At 37.4% G+C, this 21,589-nt stretch overlaps 1 protein-coding gene across 4 annotated transcripts in view; it reads right to left on the bottom strand.

Annotated features, from left to right (window-relative positions):
• The window catches only part of LOC128669198 (hemicentin-1-like), a 162,715-nt gene that overhangs the window by 32,677 nt on the left and 108,449 nt on the right, over window positions 1-21,589 (bottom strand). For all 4 annotated transcript variants that reach the window (XM_053743820.2, XM_053743821.2, XM_053743819.2 and 1 more), the window contains exons 4-6: window positions 18,050-18,246; window positions 3,109-3,219; window positions 1,603-1,821 (exon numbers count right to left, since the gene is read on the bottom strand). In XM_053743820.2, coding sequence (XP_053599795.1) covers window positions 1,603-1,821; window positions 3,109-3,219; window positions 18,050-18,246 — 527 coding nt within the window. The remainder of the gene's footprint in view (window positions 1-1,602; window positions 1,822-3,108; window positions 3,220-18,049; window positions 18,247-21,589) is intronic.

Genomic DNA, 21,589 nt, shown 5'->3' with positions numbered 1-21,589 from the left:
CTGCAGACTGTTAATGGGCGTGGTGACCACTACGCCACGGACGTCGTCTAAATTGTAACAAGACACTGAAAAAGACAAGACTCTTAAAGTAGAACTCCATAGGGACGTCTGTTACTGTAAGTAACATGTCATGTTACACTCAACTTTATCCAATAACACGCTGCTGCCTTGAAAATTTACTGATGAAGGAAAACATTTCAAGAAAGACATACTGAGCGGTGAATTCGCACTGCACGGGAGTCAGTTTACAAAATTGTCATTTTTTACACACGCTTTTATTGTTGCCAGAGAGATTTTATTATATTCATTGTGTGACAAAAAAATCATATCCGTGCAGTAAACCGCTGAAGTGTTTCCTGAGTACACCGTTTATCATATAAATGCATTGTCATCCAAACTAAACGTGTGTACAAAATTTCAGCTCAATCGGTTGAAGATATCTGCTTCAAATTTGAGTTGCAAGATTTCACCTGAGACATAGCGACATAGTGACATTCATGCAATAAATATGCAAGTTAAATAAAAACTTGTAAAAATAAAAATTATGAAGACTCTGCTTCATTTTACGACCAGTGATCAATTATATCTTTGCGCAGATAGAATTCACATATAAGTCTTTTATTCTTATAAAAGTAACAAAAGTTATATTGTATTACCTACGACCTTTTGTCTGATAATACAACAAAAGGTTAAATGTTTGTGATTAGTATTGATAGATAATATTTGTCCACAGACAAACGGATGTGATATTACTTCCTTATTGTTAATGTACCAATACAGTAGGTACGTTATAGTAACACTAGCGGTCCGTCCCGGCTTCGCTCTGGTAAAACCATTAAAACGTAGTACCCTATTTTACTCCTGAATGTTTTGTTCAACTATGAGCCAAATTTCTTGAAATTCTTTGATGTAGTTGAATAAACTACATATGAATGAACTCAAAGTTTATTACAAAGGAAAAAACAAAAATACAAACCTGTTTTGAATTTGATTAAAAAGCATCTTCATCACTACAATCCTATTCGTGCCTTTTTTAAAAGTGAAAAAAAAAGTCACATTTTTATAAACATAAACACGAAAGTGAAACGGTCGCCACTAATTTCGTTTACGAAGACGTCACTCATAATATATTTTCCTCTTATTTTTTGTAACAATATGAAATGAATTCCCCGGTTTAATTTTTCGAAAAGAAAATAAGGAAAACGAGAACTTTTTGATGGTTTGTTCTTTTGCAAAAACCAAAAATAAATTTCGTATATCTTCTTTTAATTATGTAACGTGTAGGTGAGTATGTCTCGTCTGAGGAAATAGTTATCAATTTTATTTTTCTTATTTTAAAAACGAAAGTAATAATTTACAACGATCGCGTGTGGTTTCCGCCCTAGAATAGGAAACTCCATCTTTCCATATATGATAAGAGACGATTAAGGTATATAAAGTTTAGACTACTATAATGACTTCAGGGTCGACTTGGTTCTGGTCTTAAAGCACAGCTGCATTTCAAAATTTTTGGGAAATTTTTGCGAACCTCTGACTACAAAGACAGACAGACTAAAAAGAGATAGAAAATATTAGATGATAGAGAAGGCAATTAGTACTTACAATAAAGTTCAACTCTGATGGACGTTTTTTGAATCTGTTGGGCTGAGGTTGGTGTATTTTCAGCTATACACGTGTACACTGATGATTGGTGCGCCCTGGTAGCGTTCCTGACTACTAAGGTCAGTGACCTTGTGTTTCCTGACGGTTGAAGGTCGCCAGGGTTCAATGTGGTGAGTATCTGGTCTCCTTGCAGCCATTGGACTTTTGGTGTGGGGTTACCTGTAGGAAATAGCACATTTCAGATGCTCAATCGAGCTAGAAGGTAATGCGTCGTTTGATTTTCTTAACGATTATTTTTCGATTGCTCTGTGCTAACATGAAACGTTTATCAATAACTAATTTACATTTTTACTCTAAGAATTGCAAATGTACCAAATTCTTGGATTTAAAGACTCGAAACTTTTTGTGTGCGACTTGTTTAATATCATATTAAGCGAAGGGCTTTTATGATAAAACATACAGCGTAAAGGGCATAACCATTTTGTCTGTTTTACGCTCGGAACAAAAGAAATTAAGAGAATAAAAGAACGATTACACGAAAGTAAATTTACCCAGAAATTACTTTTTCCAATTTGGAAACGTTTCCTCCATTTTTGTGAAACGGAATGTAACGTAGACAGAGCTTAAATTGAGTTGCAACAAAATTGCATTGATGTTGAAGAAAACTGCGGATCGTAAAGAAAAATATCGTAAATGACACACTCTCATCAAGTTGATTGTAGTAGGTACGCGTCTGGCAAAAACAAGAGTGGGATCTCATCATTTATTCTATGTCCCTTCCTGTGCTTCAATCAAATTATTCTCCTTGTGAAGACAAAGTGGCAAAAGTTGTATTACAGTAAGATGTCTAGCCCCTGAGCTATTTGTTTGTGTAAATACCTACTATACTTATTAGTAATAAAATTAATTTATTATGGTTTTTTTTTGTCGCAATGACATTTTGCTAACTTCTATAGCTTTAATATTTTGAAAATCATATTTTTAATACTTACTTACTAAGAACTATGCACCTAATGGTAGTTATTTTAATTTTTTTTAAAGCTATATAATGGTTCTGAATAATACTTATTGCAGTACAATCCTTAACATTTATTATGACATGGTTAAGCTATGGTATTTTTAGAATAAAATAAACCTTTATCGTTCGGCCATTTAACAATAAAACAAACAAAAAATTAGCTACAACAACTATGTTAGTTATTGTAGCTAATTTTTGTTAGTTGTTGTAGCTTAAAGTTTGTATAAATAAAAAAGAAATACAGCTTAACTCAAATTAATCATTATTCTAAAAACACTACGGTCAAAAATATAAGGCCTAACTCTTCATATATTATATGTATTATTTATTATGTAAGTCAGTAGTCATATAATAAAGATATGAATATGAAAAGATATATACTAATGTAAGAAAAATAAACAATATTTGTTAACAACAGTGAATAGCCATCTTAAGATCGTTCAACAATGAAAGTAAATTGTACGCACTGAACGTAAACATAGACTTACCTCCCTTGACAAGGCAAGTGAGCTTGAAATCCCCCCCCTCATTGTAAGGGCCTGCGATTCCAGATATCTCTTTGCCGAATTCGTCAAATATCACCGGCTTACTTGGAAGCTCTGTGGGCAAATAAATAGATTTATTACCGAGATCAGTGCGTAAGTCAAGGTCAATTTATGGATAAACAAGGTGACATATGTATGCAAACAGTTAGGTACGATTTCAAAATGGATTCAGAACAAGTATTTTTTTATTCATTACAGCTACAACAGGAGTAAAGTCATAATAGGTACTCTGTTACCTAGAAATGATTGTCTAATAGGTAACTTAAGTATATTATTTATTGGACGTCATAAATAATACCAAACCAAAAAAATATTACCTATTTATCTCAATCATAAAAAATATGAGAGACAGACCGGTGTAAGAATTTGACTTTAAAGCCATAATCCGACGTCACAAAAGTTCTAAATTTTTAATATACTCATTACTTTAACAGATAACTTAAATAGAATAGACGTATTTCCTTCTGCCTACACAAATATGACCAAAATCATAGGCAAATACACAGAATTTGGAATGATACAAATTGAAGAAAAGGCAAAGACTTTTTGTCACGACACGTAACACATTCAGGCATAATCTATCTAATATAATTCTTTTCAACTCATCCTCACGTGTCCCCGAAGCATTCTAGGATGTGATGCCCGAAGTAAAAAAAAATCGTGGCTAATGAAGTCAATCATCTTTGGAAATACTTTAGTCGCTTTTCAGCTATCAATGCATTTTATTGCTTAGACGCCGTACCACATATCATATACTAGAGCAAGAACCACGTGTTTATACAATTAAAAATATGTCGTTCCAATTTTTGTTTTGTATACATATATTATTACCTACCTGCTCACAACATTTGAGTTAATTAATTGTGGAAACTTTACTGATTTATGTGTTATTGTATTATTGATATTTGTATGTGTAAGGCGATTGTATGTTTCCTAAATAAAAAAAAGTAAATTGTTATTTTATTTTAAAAAGAATACGATCGATGCTACTTCTAGGTAGTTGTATTTTATGTTAATTTTATACCGATTTCTCTGGGCAAATATTACGTTGGGAATTCGTATTCAAACAGATACCTACGTTCCTTGGTGTTTATGTAAATAACAGTGTTTACTCCTGTTTCCCTCCAAAATTTATTCACAATCAAAATGAAATCAGTTCGCGGGGGAGCACAAAAGGCATCGAATGCGCGCCAAATATCCTCAAATTGCGGATAAACAAACTAGACGTACGTATAAAATAAAGAAACAACGCATATGAGGCTAAATTACTATAGAAAAGATTTAAAATTGCTTTTGAAGTACCTATTTTTCTTATAATACAAACTAAAATTTGGATTCCCACTTACAATCCTCACGTATTAATTTATGAGTTGATAGGAAGACGCCAAAAATGGTTTTATATTATCAAATAAGATATTCTAAAAGTCTGATTACTAAGAATAGAGAAATATATAAATAGAGAGAAAGTCTGACAATAGTGAAGTGAAGGGATGTGGACCTCATACTCCTTATCTATCCATACAAGCGGTGGTGGTGTAATGGTTTAGACGCCCGCCTGTGGATCGAAAGGTCTCAGGTTCTTATCCTACTCGTGCCATATGAGTTTGTATCCAATCTGTTAGTATCTGTTAGAAATAGTAGTTTCCATAGACCACCACTTGCTTCCGGTGTAGGAAAACATTGCACTCTGGTAGACAGTTTAATTGACTAGTGTGTTTGCGACTACATGCCACTAGATGACGGTAAGTAGTCGGAGTCATGTGAGATGCATTTAACCGACTTGAATAAAATCTGACACTAGTGATAGCAATAACACACTCGATATGATGATCTATCCATAAGGAAGGTCTGTAGGGACAGCTTCGTTCCAGATGGTGTCTCCAGCAATGTGGTTGTTTAAATGGCTGTTGATGACGATGAACAAATAAATGTATATCGATTCTGTTCTTTAGATATTTTTCAATAACGTTTGCATGGTGGAGGAAATGAAAATGTTTCCCTGAACTCTAAACAAAAGGTGCGGTAGTATTGAGGGCGGGATTGCGGCTATCATGTGCAATCGTTCGAACCCATTTTGTCGAAGTTATCGTTTTTTTTTTTTCTTTTTAGCGTGTGTTATAATAAACGCTGTTGTCTGTATCACAGGCTGGCATCTGAGTTTAACGACTACTTACCTAGTCTAGTCATAACATGCTCATTAGTAAGTTTAAACTGTCAACCAGTTTGCAAGTTTCCCCACAATGCAATCGTGGTCTTGATCCACTCAAAGAGCTATTTAAAGCAGACTTTTGTATGGTTTCTTGTAAAGTTTTTTTTCTTTAATTTATTTTCGTGTTTGTTATGTTCAAAGATCTCTTTGCTATTGAAATAGCTATAATACCTTGATAGGTATTATAGCTATTTCAATAGCATTATATACTGAATCGTTATTTACATTTTTACTTAGTAACTGTTTCTTTTGGGTTTATATTTAATTTGATTTAGTTGTTCTAATGTTGTTTTGTTAATTTTTATGTTTTTATTTTTTAGGTACTGAATTTGAGCCCCATTTTTTTAAAGATGGTCGAAGCTGGCAACGTTTGCCTTAGTCTCATTGCAAGGGACATTACTATCTGAACCAGGGTCCAATTATAGGTTGGAAATCACACTAATTTAATATAGTTCCCATATCATATTTTGATAATCCAAAATGACACGTGCTATGTGTTACCGATACATAAGTCGTTCCCTGCATTAATTTATACTGTGGGCTGGCGGCAATGCGTATGCTTTTACTATACTGGGACACGCGCAAATAACGCGCCTTATTTGGTAATGTTCGCGGTCCTCGATCGTGATTGGCGCTCGCAGTCGCTATAGTCCGTTGATAGCATCACGCGTTCCCGCTTCCCGCGCCCGCTCTCAAGTCAGTCTGTGTCGTCGTTCGTCTTGTAACAGTCGTGTGTGATAAGATAAATGTTCCGTGATTGTAAAGTGTTAAGGCTCCTCATTGTACGATAATAAACGCTGTTGTACCTACCTAAGTCCACTAATCTTTCATTTCTAACATCTGGTCCATTCGAGTCGGACAGTTAATATTAAAGTGCAACCGCGTCGCGTTCCGCGTGCCTCAGTCAGGACACCTACCAGTGAACTCGTTTCATCACAATGGTGGGAACAAGAAGCACGGCGAGGGAACCACTCGAGGAGCCATCGTCCATCACGGAGTCACCCCGACCTATAGTCACTAGCGGCGGCACTCAAGATGAAACGCTGCACGACACGGCCGCAGCACTGCCGCCCGGTGGCACTTCGGCACCCGTCGCTCCCGTCACAACTGCGTCCAATGGGTCGCACGCCACCACGACGGCGGGAGTACCACAGCCAAACGACACCAGCCAGCCGTTGAGAGACCTAACGGCGGCTTTATTAGAGGTAGTTCGCGGGGTTCGCCCCGCACCCGCGACTCACAGATGCCTTGGCAAACGGACATGGAATCACAGATGCAAAGGGAAGAAGTGCGAAGCGCAAGGCTGCGAGTACTACCACCACAAGCTGCTGCACGACGACGCAGCGCAGCCAATGAAGAGTGACAACGGCGTGGCGGCACCACGACAGCGAACGCAAAGCAACAGAGCCGGAGGTCAAGCGACTGTCTTCGAGTCGTGTAGCAACGCGACTACAGCAGCGGCGGGAGCACTGCGTTCGGTGCAAACCTACCTCAAAGTTTTACCAGTTCAATTATCGGGACCACATGGTGAGATAGATACTTATGCCTTATTAGATGACGGGTCCACCATTACATTGCTGACATCAAGTCTGGCAGACAAGATTGGTGTCGCTGGGCCAGCAGCACCTTTTGTCATAGAGGCCATAGCAGGAGCGCACATCGACGCTGTTAGCTCCCAGCGAGTAAAGTTCTCCATTAAAGGTAAGTACACAAATAATAAAATTAATATCGAGGCACGTACCATAGATAGTTTGAACATTTCCCCCCAGTCTGTGCCAACCGAAGCCCTAGCTCATTGTGAACATCTACAAGACATTAGTGACCAACTTGTCTATGCAACAGCGGAACCACTTATACTAATAGGACAAGACAATTGGTCCCTGCTCATTGCATCTGAGGTACGACGTGGTAAGCTAGAACAGCCAGTGGCGTCGCACACACCTCTCGGCTGGGTATTACATGGACAAAAAAGAGTATGTGGCTACATGCTACAAGAGCGTTTTCATTGCAGCCATGCACATACGAAAGACGAAGCCCTTGAACAATTAATAAAGAAGCACTACGATTTGGAGTCATTGGGAGTAGAGCCGCGCCGACCTCAAGCTGACCCTGAACATCAAGAAGAATTTCCCGAAGCTGTAGATCCTATAATAAACAATCACTATATGGATGACTATTTACAGAGTTTTGACACCGCGGCTGAGGCGAACCGTGTGGCTCAGGCAGTGGATGCTGTACACCGTCGAGGCAACTTCGTGCTGCAGAAGTGGGCATCGAATGACAGCAACGCCATCGCCGGTCTCGCAGTAGAGCCCATGACTCCTAATGTCAACATCAACGAAGAAGAAAAAATATTGGGGCTCGTTTGGCGAATAGCCGACGACACCCTGGGTTTTAATTTATCTAAATTTTCCTTCAACAATAGTATTACTAAACGTCAATTGTTGAAAGAAGTTATGTCTCTCTATGATCCTTTAGGCCTTGTAACGCCAATTACCATCCAAGGTAAACAAATATTACAAGAGGCTTGGCGCAGTAATGTTGGATGGGATGACCCCTTACCATTTAAATTAGAACAAGTTTGGCAGACTTGGTTAATTTCTTTACAAGGTTTAAAGGATGTAGCACTACCCCGATGTTACCCATTATTTAGTTCAGCAGAGACACTTGAGCTGCACGTTTTTGTTGACGCGAGCGAAGTCGCCTACGCCGCTGCGGCTTATTGGCGGTCAGTAAACGACAAAGGCGAGGTACAGGTCTCGCTCGCGGCAGCAAAGGCACGTGTGGCCCCCATTAAGATTGTTTCTATACCTAGACTTGAATTACAGGCGGCTGTTCTGGGTGGTCGGCTGGCGCACGCCGTCGAGCTTCATCACTCGCGTCGCCCGGATCGTCGCGTGCTGTGGACTGACTCGCGCACCGTGTTGTCGTGGCTGCGCGCGGGCTCGCGTTCATTCAAACCCTTCGTAGCGCACCGCGTGGCCGAACTGGAAGAGACCACAACGACCTCGGAGTGGAGATGGGTGCCCACAGCTGACAACGTCGCCGACGACGCTACTCGTCGCGTACAGACCGACTTCACAGCTGCACATCGTTGGTTTCGAGGCCCGGAATTTCTATACAAAGAAGAAAAACTCTGGCCGCACGACAAGGACCCGCTCCATTCCACAGAAACTGGCGAAGAACGTGTGGCTGCGACCACCATTCGCCCGCAACTCAAAGATGCCCTACCCGATGTGTCGAGATTCTCATCCTGGATCCATCTAATCAGATCAACCGCACGCATACTGCAATTCATCGATCGCTGCAAAACCCACACCGTCACCGCCATGCGTAGAAAACGCACTCGCTGCACTCCATCTGAGGACCCTGACTGGACAGGCGTCCAGCCCCGGTCATCCCGCGCTAGCGCAAGAACGACTCCACAGCGCAACCACAGCAATGCTAGCGCCTCCCGCACCTACGTGCCCCTCGCAGCCTTTTACACGCGCCGCGCTGAACTCATATGGACACGCGCCCTTCAGGAAGACTGCTTTTCGTCGGAGCTACGTGACATCACCGGCGGGAGGAGACTATCTACTGACAGTCGCCTTCGACATCTATCCTTGACTACGGACCAAAATGGCGTAATGAGGTTACGCTCTCGAACTGCCGCCGCGACTGATATCAACGAGGAAACTCTGTCCCCAGCAGTGTTAGACGGAGACCACGCCTACAGTCGACTGTATATAAACTGGATCCACCGAAAGTTACATCATAGCGGCGTCGAATGCGTTACAAATGAGATACGCCAAAGATTTTGGATGCTACGCATTAGACCCACAGTAAGAGCAGTCATCAGACGATGCCAGCCCTGCAGACTGCGCCGTGCCACGCCTCCTGAACCGCTGACGGGGAACCTGCCACCGTGTCGCCTCACCCATCATCAGCGTCCTTTCACACAAACAGGATTGGATTATTTCGGGCCGCTTTCAGTCACTATAGCGAGACACCATGAGAAGCGCTACGTTGCCTTATTTACCTGCTTGACGACAAGGGCAGTTCATTTAGAAATAGCGTCGTCACTCTCTGCTGATGTTTCTGTGCTCGCACTACGTCGTATGATGGCTAGACGTGGTTGCCCCGATACTGTATGGAGTGACAATGGTTCTAACTTCCACGGAGCTGATGCTGAACTACGAAAGGCAGCCCTAACCTCTATGAAACAAGAAGCGGACATTCGACAAATAAACTGGCACTACATTCCTCCAGGTGCACCGTTCATGGGCGGAGCTTGGGAACGGTTAGTGCGTTCAGTTAAAACCGCACTGACGGCTACATTGCACGAACGTCACCCTCACGAAGACGTCCTCCACACTCTACTTACGGAAGTCGAACATACAATTAATTCTCGACCACTGTCACACGTGTCGGTCGCACCGGAAGACGACACCGCCTTAACCCCTAACCACTTCCTATTAGGGGGTCCTTCAAAGGTTCCATTACCGGGCGCATTTACCAAGGTAGACGAGCTTGGACGGTCGCATTGGAAAGCTGCTCAACGATTGGCTGATCTATTCTGGCAGCGCTGGGTGCGGGAAGTCCTACCTCTCCTTCATCATCGGCGGGAGCCGCATGGTCACGGCGAGGCGGTAAAAGTAGGCGATGTGGTCGTCATAGTGGACTCCACGTTACCACGAAACGTATGGCCGAAGGGAAGGGTGGAGCAGGTCTATCCAGGCGCGGACGGAGTAATACGAGTCGTAGACGTCAAAACTAAGAATGGCCTAATGCGTCGCCCGACTAAGCGTTTAGTTATATTGCCAGTAGAATGTTAAGCTGAGTTGTTTGTATAATTCTCCAAAAGTCAGATTTGTAATTCATTTAGTCTATAACTTCAATGTAATAATTCAAGTTATCATTGAACTTTATTAGTTATATTCATAATTTGTTTAATCTGCCTATAACTATACTAGTTGTTGAACTGTAATAGTTGTATACATGACGCGTTTTGTCGTGGGCTTGTCACGACATAGTAACTCAAATTATTCCTTACAATCGATAAGCTTATATTACGGTACAGCGCGTCATTGTATTCATTGGAATTATGTTCCTGTGTAAGTCATTGTATTCATTGGAATTATGTTCCTGTGTAAGTCATTGTATTCATTGGAATTATGTTCCTGTGTAAGTCATTGTATTCATTGGAATTATGTTCCTGTGTAAGTCGTTGTATTCATTGGAATTATGTTCCTGTGTAAGTCATTGTATTCATTGGAATTATGTTCCTGTGTAAGTCATTGTATTCATTGGAATTATGTTCCTGTGTAAATAATTTTATTCATTGAAATTATGTTCATGTGTAAATCATTGTGTTCGTTAGAATACTTATATGTTTTGTGTACGTCATTGTAAATGTTAGCATTTATTGTATATTTCCTTGTACACCGAGCTATAAATTGTACCAGTTAGCTAAGTAAGGACCACTTAAGTATTAACTTGTCATCAACGGGATTACATGTATCGGTAGCTGAATACTGCCTATATGTTTACTGCGTTCACACGGCGGGAGAGATGTTACCGATACATAAGTCGTTCCCTGCATTAATTTATACTGTGGGCTGGCGGCAATGCGTATGCTTTTACTATACTGGGACACGCGCAAATAACGCGCCTTATTTGGTAATGTTCGCGGTCCTCGATCGTGATTGGCGCTCGCAGTCGCTATAGTCCGTTGATAGCATCACGCGTTCCCGCTTCCCGCGCCCGCTCTCAAGTCAGTCTGTGTCGTCGTTCGTCTTGTAACAGTCGTGTGTGATAAGATAAATGTTCCGTGATTGTAAAGTGTTAAGGCTCCTCATTGTACGATAATAAACGCTGTTGTACCTACCTAAGTCCACTAATCTTTCATTTCTAACACTATGTAGGGGACGGATCATTAGATCAAGATATGAATGATGAAGTTTAACCAATTAATCATGATTACGTAATGCTTCCCGACATTAACTGCTTAACGATGCCAGATAAGTTGTTCAATTCAAGGTCAACTAGTGATTTATAGTGTAAATTAACTAGTAGGTGCGACTCTGAAATCGATTCTAATTAGATCTATTTCTTAAATTTGTTAGCGATGAACACAACTATATCCATACTAATCCTACTAATATTATAAAAGCAAAAGTTTGTGAAGATGTAGGTACCTATATTGTATGTGTATGTTTGTTACACTTTCACGCAAACTCTACACTTTCTACTGGACCGATTGTTATAAAATTTGGTACACGGGTTGAACATAACCTGAAATAACACATAGGTACTTTTAAGCCAAAATTCCCACGGGAGCGAAGTCCCGGGACGCATCTAATATTATAATGCGAAAATCTGTCTGCCTGTCTGTTCCGCTTCGAATTCGATGTTGCTTCGCATCATCGTAAAATTATACAAATCTGGTCACCCATCCTATGATCAACTACAGCGAAAGTGTCTTGACCGCCCGACCACCGACCGATATCATTGGCCAAGCGGGCGAATCACTTCAATTCATTTACTTTCAACTCGGATCACAATGAAGTAAATTCTATCCGTATTCCAAAATAGATATCTATATAAAGTTTTCCCTTGTCAAATGAATGTTTTACAAGGAACTGTGTACTAATGCAGTAACCGTTGAGACCCGTATTCCAAAATAGATATCTATATAAAGTTTTCCCGTGTCAAATGAATGTTTTACAAGGAACTGTAATGCAGTAACCGTTGAGACCCAGGATCAACCCAGGATCAATTTTACAGTCCTAAAAACAAAGACAAGAGTACGTCACACGACGGTTCCTTCACCTATATCATGTCCACGTCAGCTTAAATTCACTTCCTTTACTTGAAGCATCCTATATCAATCATTATCACTTGGTCATTTAAGGCGATTACTATCCGCACACTGGCGCCACCTCATCAATTTTTATGAATTTCTTTTATTTCTTAGATAAATGTAAATAAAATTAAATAAATGTTTTGACTGATTGTGCCACAATTGATAAAGAATTTTAGTAGAATGTACGTGTATTATAGTTTTCCATTGTATAATGTAGTCACAGCCATTGCAAAATGTTGACTAAATCGAAAACGGTGGCCACTAAACTTCTTTAACTCTACTACAATTTATTATAGAAAACTGTTATTCATTGATATCGAAATAATACATAAATAGACATACTTTTAATTTGTATACACACTAGCGCCACTAGTTAAAATACTAATATTCTAATTTATTAATAACTTCTATTGTTTCCGTGGTCTTGTCTCTGTTTCTCTCTCGAGTGAATAAAATGGCTGCGTGTTCGTAAAAAAATATTGTTTTAATTATTAATTATAAAAACTGTAATACTTTCTACTAAAAATCTTTTTATATATCAAAGTGTGGCATACATCGGCACAATTTGTTAAAATATTTTTTTTTCGCTAAGAAATAAAAGAAATCAGTCAAAAATATGACGTGGCGCTCGTGTGCGGGGAGTAATCGCCTTAAGGTTCTCGCCTATACAATGCTGTCTTTATTCACACATGCGTGATTGAGAAGGAAATATCAAACAGTGGACACCTCGCCTTAACGGTTGACAGAACGAAGTTGAAACTTGCGAATGGGAAAACTAAATAGTGTCTAGTTTACTTCCTCGTAAATAAATTGAATTGTTAATAAATACTATTAAATTATATGGAATATGGAAGGTCACAGAATTAACTTTTTATGTTTTCAAGTGAAGAAACATTTAATTTTCAAAAAAATTATTAACACGCAAAAGTTTATCATAGACATTTTGTTTAGTATGTAAAGCATATTATAATGATTGATTAATTCTAAACCATCCCGGATTTTGAATTAATCAATCATTGTGATATGATTTATTACATTTCCACATTATTTATTTATCAGCATTCCATACCTCAAAATGAAATAAAAATTAAATTAAAAAATTATTCCGAAAAAAGGCTGAACACACGTTTTCTAAAAATAGCTAACAACACTCCCGATTAAATTATCTTTCAAACCAAAAAAAACTAAATCAAAACCGGTTCAGCCGTTTGGCTGCTACGATGCCACGGACAGACATCTGTAAAACTTAAAACAGCCCTCCTTCTATGGTCGGGGGTTAGAAATAAAAGCCTTTACGAATTACTTCGATCGTTGGCAGACTGTCTATCAAAAGCCTTTTCTTATGAAGGCTTAAAAGTATCAAATAGTAGTAAGTACACAATGAATATTTAAGTATTTTAACCACCTTATTGTGGCTTTATCTTAGCATAACATATTTATGACAAAATTCGTAAGCCATGACTTATTTTTAGCTTTACCTTTTCAAAAGGTACGTGCCGGGGGATAAAGTTATCACTCGGTTTTGTGGTTGGCTATCATGGCTCGATCACCTGCGCCCGTATCATATTGGTGTGACATTATCAAGAGATTAGGCTTCCAAGCTGAATTAGGCTTTATGTTATCGTCTATAAAGTGTATTTCAGCTTTATCGCTGTTTCTGGTGATGTCACATTTAGGTAAATTAAACTAGTTTAGTCTCCGATGACTGATTTCAATTATCATATAGTTTTGTGACGATATTTGATTTTGTCACACATTTCAAAGAGAAATTATTTTAATTGCGAAAATACTCGTAGGTATGGTGAGACGAATTTTTTTCATACTGACAGATTAAAATGAAAATTTACTTGCCTAGTAAACAAATAAATAACTAACAAATACAATTATACCACTAAATATAGAACGTTCAAATCTAAAATGGTTGGGTTTAAGAGGCAAATCGACCTCGGCAATGTCCTATCGAAATCCAAGCCATTTACATTTTCATCAATGTCCAACTTTTATCGAGATTAATTGGAATTCTAATTCATTCGGTCCTAAAGCTGTACGATGCGGTCTTGCGATTATTATTTATGTTTTATTAATATTAATATGCTGAAAATCAAATCTTATTTACGAATACCCCGAAAGATGTTCTAAAGTATACGCGTGTGTTATTTTTTTTCTGCTATTTTGTGGTAGATATGTTTCACTCACTTATTTTTATAGGGAATGTAGGAATGTATATCCTTGATCAAGAGTCAAGACTTTTCGACTAATTCTTCATACTGATTTGAATAAAAATAAAACTATACCTATTCCGTTCTGTACTTTAGTGATGATAGTAATTTCACTGAGTATAACTCTGCTATAGCGAACTCATAAGAAAAAGTAATAAAATCTCAACTCCATATCGGCTTATCTAAATTTGGTCTAAGATAAGTCACAATAAAATTTTAATTCGCGTCGCGACCTATACTTTTACTGTCACCGTTTGAACGTAAATCATTCGAAGGCACGCCTGGACTTACTTTTCATGTTGATTCTTTGGATAACAGGGGGTCTTTTACGATCCTGCCGGGTTTTTATCGAGATTGTCGGACGGTACGACTTTTCATAGCCTTTGTTACCCTACTGTTTTGGCTTGAGTTATTTTATTAAAACACAAAAAAGGGGAGAGATACGCTACGAGATTGGGTGAGAATTTAAAGTTCCGACCTTCTATTTGAGATTTTGCGATATGCTTCTAAGTTCGCGTTAAGGAGATGATCTTGGATGGAGACTTGCAATAGGTATTGTTGTTCTCTTATGAAAGAGTTAAAACCTTATAATAGGCAATGTTCTCGATATTTTAGGGTGAATAATAAATGGCTTCATTGTTTACCAGCGTTTTAGTTGTTCGTGACAAAATCAATTAGCCTTGAAAAGGAATATACCATTTATCATCATTTTTTTTTAATGTGCTTACAACGTCGCTGGTCATTTTTCTTTGGGTGCATTTATAGGTCTAATTACACATATAGACCCCTATTTGTATTACTTAAGTCTGTGACATTTAGCTGCTTAATTGATTTTGATATAGTTTTATTTTTTTGCTTGAAATGTGACTTCATCAAATTATTCTAGCAATACAATCATCATCTTTTATTCATACTAAAGATTTTACATTACTTTTCTGATTGGATGTCTGTCCGATGTTTACCCTATAGCTATTGGGAATGCTATTGACGGCGTAGCAACCGACACCTTTCAGTACGAGGTATAGATGTAAGTAGTAGAGTCCTCATTTTCCCTTATTGGCCTTTTACGACACCCAGAGAAGGAAGTGTATTTTTAAGCCGAAAGAACAGACATAGGTAGAATTTTAAAATGTTTATTTTATATCTAAAACTATTTAATATACATTATCCAAGATTGCTATAGGCTATTTTTCATCTCAAAATTCCAACGGGAGCGAGGCCCCGGATAACATCTAGTACATTATAAAGTAGATAATAATAATAATGCAAGTGGATTGTATCTGCTCTTGCGTATAATTCTGAAGGTCTGACCCAAAAACCTACTCAAGTTGAAGGAATGTACGTGCCCATACAAGTTATATGTTTACATATAGGTATATATTTCACCCTTAAACAGGGTTACTGGTATCTAACACATAACCTTCCAACGGCGCACAAGGTACACATAGACTAACATCTTGTTCTACGAATTTTATCTAAACGTAATAAACACAAAAAAAAATCCTTTTTTCAGTCGTTATCTCGAATCTATAAAACGTTAACTCTATGCTCGATTCCGCTACATAACGCTACTGTACTGTCTCGTGTTGCTTGGCTATTTACATAGAGTTAAGATGTGTAGAATCACAAATTAGATTGTTTATTTTTTTTATATGAAAAAAAGTTGCTTGTTTTAATGTACCAAGTAGTCTTTAGGAGATTTTGCGTTTGATACCAGTAACCCTGTATAGTGTTATATTTAAGGCCATATGTAAATGAGAGTGAGTGTGAAAAGGAAAGAAGATGTGAAAGTCTATAGATATATATGCAATTCCATGAAAATATCCAGGCGAGCATTGCGTTATCGTGCGCTTGTTAAAGTTAACGCCAAGTTTATTTGTGCAACGCATTCTTAGACTATAATAAAAATATTAAAATCTAGTTATTAAGTACTTTATAACAATTCAGTCTTTATGGGACTAATAGAAGCCAAAACCAGTTTTTAATTTAGATTTTTTATCTGTCTATATGTTTGTTGCACATCACGCAAAAACTACAGAATAGAATTTGACTCGGTTTTCACAGCTGTATGACACAAAGCCTAAATTAAAATCTGATATAAGTTTAATCGCCGAGACAGAAATGAGCGGATGCACTTAATAAAAAGTAAAAACAAAAGCATATTAAATTAAAATCGAGAATCATTGTGTGAAATTATCTCATTAACATAGTAATAAAATTTACATGAGTAAAAATAAGAGTATTTATTTAATTTCTTAAGCCGTATCCACTTACAGTAAAAGGTGACAGTGCATCAGTCAACTTTGACGTTCACTTGTACCTGTGCAGAACAACGCAGAACGCCGTTTTGTCTAAATGTCTATCTGGAGCGCAGGTTAAAGTCAACATCAAAACTGAGTGGTGTAACTCACCCTAAGTAATTTAGTTCTGCTGTAATCTACGTTACTACGTATTACGTCTAGATTAATAAAGGTATAGCTTTTATTGCGTAAAGTGCTCTTCAATATTAATTTTACGCAGACTTTTAATATCATCTAGTAGAGGTATTTTCTAACTTAGATTAATTTTCGAGATTTTCATATAGAATTTCTGTATTGTGGGTAAATAATTTGAAATTGAAAGTTGTCTGAGGGCATAAATTTATTATAGAGACGTTTTCGGTATTCGCATAATTTATATTATTGGGTACTTGACAATAAAAATAATATAAGTATGTGTTTATTTAAAACTAGCTGATGCCTGCGACACTTCGTTCGCGTGGTCGAAAAATTTTTGGTAAGAAGTCGAAATTATTAGAGAAATTTTAATTGTACAGTCAAATCAGACTGAAAAAGTATATTTTTTATAGTTTAGCTGAACTATTATGACTCTTCTTCAGGTGTTCCAGATGTTCTATATTTATATATCATCAGAAAATGCTCATCAGACTGAACAATTTTTGTTAAGTCATCAGTTCTATATTCCGTATAGTTTAGCTGCACCATCATAGGTCTACATCAGGTGTTCCATATCTTCGATTTTTATATCTCAACAGAAAATGCTCATCAGGCTGAATAACTTTTCTTAAGGCGGCATTTCAATATTTCCCATAGTTTAGCTGCACCATCATTGTTCTCCATTCAGGTGTTCCAGTTTTCAAAATAATTTATACCCTATATGTTGCCCAGGCTTAATATAACAAAAAAAGTTTCATTCAAATCCGGAAAAGTTCGGAAGATTAGCGTGTTCAAACCGACAGACATACAGACATTTTTTTTTCAAATTCTTACTCTGTTGCTGTGCTTCTATCGCCTTGTTATATTTTATTATGTAAATTTATTCAACGTACAGGAATTTTCTTTTCTACTATTTTATTATATATAAAAATCTACAATTTCTACAAATTTCTTCGTTGTCAGAGATATCTACTGCATTCAATGTGTGATCTGCTCGTTGGGAGCCGATCCTGATTACACCATTAGGTCATCAAAGTAATTTGTACAAAATTTCAGTTCAATTGGTTGAAGATATCTGCTTCAAACTTGATTTACATGATTCCATCAGAGACATAGGGACATAGCGAAAAACATTGCAAGTTAAATGAAAGCTTTAAAAAATAAATACACGTACCTATAACATCAAGCGCCACTCTAGAATTCCTAGTCGGCGAGATTTGGAAGTCGACGCGACATCTGTAAGTCGCTCGATCGCGTGATTGAATCCCGCGAATCTGCAGCGCGGAGTTGACCGAACCGAGCCAGCGAGCGCGCCCAGCAAACGGCTCGTCCGTCCAGTGCGCCGACGGGCCTTCCACTCTTGTGTCGTAACTGTGAAAGAAAATATGTTTATAATTAAAGATATATAAATTTGACGACCTCGGTTGCGCAGTGGTAAAGTTCTTGCCACTGATGGAAAATCATCTTTTTCTTATTGATCCGGGTCTTGGATGTTTATCTATATATGTATTTGTTATAAAATATAGTATCGTTGAGTTAGTATCCCAAGTCTTGAACTTACTTTGGGGCTAGCTCAATATGTGTGATTTGTCCTAATATATTTATTTATTTATTTATTATTATTATATAAGGTATCTTTACATATTATAAAACAAAGTCTTCTGACGTTCGCAACTCAAAAACTACTGCACGGATTTTCATGCGGTTTTCACAATAGACAGAGTGATTCCTGAGGAAGGTTTAGTTTAGGTATAATTTATTAAGATTTTACCCGAGCGAAGCCGAGACGGGTCGCTAGTACCTAATAAAACAAAGAAAATAATTATGTTCATCATAAATTCATAAGTCCTTTTTGTTACTAGCAATGAGATCTCATACTAGATATCTGCCTGCGAATTCGTCCGCGATTAATAAATTGTTACTCCTAAGGGTCTGTTCTAAATCTGTACCAAACCACCAGAGAAACATAAATTGGAGTCACTGGCGATTTCTCGTTTCCGATCTACGTCGGTTGGCTGCACCCACGGAGTTTCGATTTGATTGCATTTTTTTTATTATTATCATTTTTTGGTCTGTTTATACCTTCACCGGACGTAAATTGATTTCAATCTCATTTCGATATTTATTGAATCCTTGTTAAATAATATAATGTTTGTTTACTTACATAAAGATTTTATTATTTAGGTAAGTAATTACTTTTGTTGGCATTATATTTGGAGTGGGTTTTGATGTTTTAATATTACTGCTTTTATATAAGCACTATATAAATAATTGTTTATGACATTTTGACAAAAGTATCTAAGATTTCACTTATTTTACATTAGAATAAGTAAATGGATTCCACTGGGTTTTGATCAGGAAGATTCAATCCACATTTTTCTTTCCAGTTTTTTTTCGTTTGTTCACAGAAAAATTATACGTATAAGGTAAATATTATATTTTTAGCTTTTTTTTTTAATAAGAAACAAAAATATTGTTAATTTATTTGCCATAATGTTGCACCTGTCAACTTTGACGTTAGCTTTGACGTGCGCGCCGCTGAGGTTTAGACAAAATGGCGTCTGGCGATTTTCAGGATAAAGTTACGTAATAGTTACGCTAGTTATGTATAAGTCAATGGTAATCGTAGCAGTAGTATTAAGTCACGTAATGTCTAACCAAATATCGTCAACTCTGAAACATCCTAAAGCAAATCGAATTCGCGTTGTTTGGTCGCATCTATTTGTATTCAGTTTATTGTCAACCGGTTCATTATACAAAGGGCCAAATCAAACAAAATTTACTATTGTACGACCCTGCTGCAATCAATCGTATTATTTACCCTAAACCCGTTCCATTGCTGTTATCAACTTGTACAGATATAAACAAAAGTTTATCTGCATCAAAACTGCAGTTCTCCCTCGTATATTCATAACTCCGGCTTTGAATCTGCTGGGGCTATTCGGTGTATGAAATATTTCTGCTACAAACTTTTTGCTTACGTTGATATGTTAGAGTACAGATTTACGATTAGTGCAAACGATGACGGTAAAACTATATTAACGAATGGTACATTGTAGCGGTAATAAATTTTGTTATATCAACGCTAGTTAAAAATTATTGATATTGGTTGTCACATACTAAATTTTGTGTAAATATTTTCCACATAGACTGCGTAAATTATTATCTATTTCATAAATAACTAGATATGTTTTTTGTGATGGGTAAAACATGTTAAACTTTAACATATATGCCGGTTAAAATATTATGGCGGTTAATATTTTAACCGGCATATATGAAGAGAATGATGAGTACAGGAAGCAAGTGAGATTTATCAGGATCGTGCTATTGTATTACAAGTATGTCGTTTTTATTTGTTTAGACAAAACATATAGGTTTACATATAATACTGGTTACGTAGTACCTGCAACCACATTTGTGTGCGGTGTAACATTTAACTTTAAATTATTTTAACTATCATTTAACTATAAATTAAGGTAACTTAAGATATTGCATCTGGCACTACTACGAAGAAATCAAAACATATTTGAGTCTGAGTGTACCCAAAATCAATAAACCGAGCTGTGAGCTTATCTGCTATGTAGGTATGTTAGCTTTGCCCTGACCACAACACGAGCCAGTGTCGGCATCAATTTGCAGCGATTCCACGTGTTGTCTTACTCAATTTGGTACTACTGCACTGTCTGTTGAATCGTTGTATCGTTGTATTACTCAATTTGGTACTACTAGACTGTATGTTCGATCGCCTAGTACGTTTAGGGTCTAGAAGGTACGTAGACACATTGGTATAACTATGGTATAACATCATATTTCTGCGTATCGATCGGAGCTTAAATGGCTTCCTATCCGACAACGTAGACTGCTCTGCACTCTATTCTCAGTTATTTTGAACCCTCAAACTCCTAATTATCTTAAATGCTGGTTCGAATATCTTTCTGACTCCCATGAACGGCAACTTCGTTCTTCCAACTCGCGCCTTCTTTATATCCCCCTTTTCCGGACCTGTTTCATGGCCAATTCCTTCGCCCTCCAATCTTCACGACTCTGGAATGCTTTTCCCGCTGACATTACCATCTTAGACAGCATATTTTCTTTCAAGAAAAGAGTTCATGCTCATCTTTTGGACTCCTTTTCCTCGTGATTTTCTCTTTTCTGTTTAGCTTTTATCTGTATTTCTTGGATATAATTTTTATTATTCAGGTTTGTATGTATCTATATATTGATATATATGTAGTATTATGTATATATGCTTTGCTATTTATATTTATATTTTATATATGTAGTTATTATTGTATTTTAGTATGGTGGTAGTACTAATTTGTGTTTAAGATATTTTTTGCGCCGCACAACTTTTCTCTGTTTCTCCTAATGGTTAGCTGGGAGAGAATGCTTATAACATTAAGTTCGCCATTTGTTTATAAGTATGTTTTTACTTGGAACAATAAAGTTTTTATAAATAAATAAATATAACTGATGGAAAGAAAGAACAATTATATAAGAAAAATGCGTACAAGTATATCCCGTCACAAATGCGGTTGGCGTTGGCATCGTGTGGTTTTAGTGGGTTCAAGTCCCACACACCTGTCCGGCTTCCCGTGGCCGGATGGACGGGACGAGGGTCTTTCCACACGTTAAACAAAAAGGGTAACTTGATGTGCTGTTGACTGTACCCAGTCCCAGATTAATAAATATATTTTAATGCCTCTGTGTGACT

Source organism: Plodia interpunctella, chromosome 4 (genome assembly GCF_027563975.2).
Source record: "Plodia interpunctella isolate USDA-ARS_2022_Savannah chromosome 4, ilPloInte3.2, whole genome shotgun sequence".
In the NCBI taxonomy this organism is placed as follows: domain Eukaryota; kingdom Metazoa; phylum Arthropoda; class Insecta; order Lepidoptera; family Pyralidae; genus Plodia; species Plodia interpunctella.
This window is presented reverse-complemented; position numbering and strand designations above follow the sequence as displayed.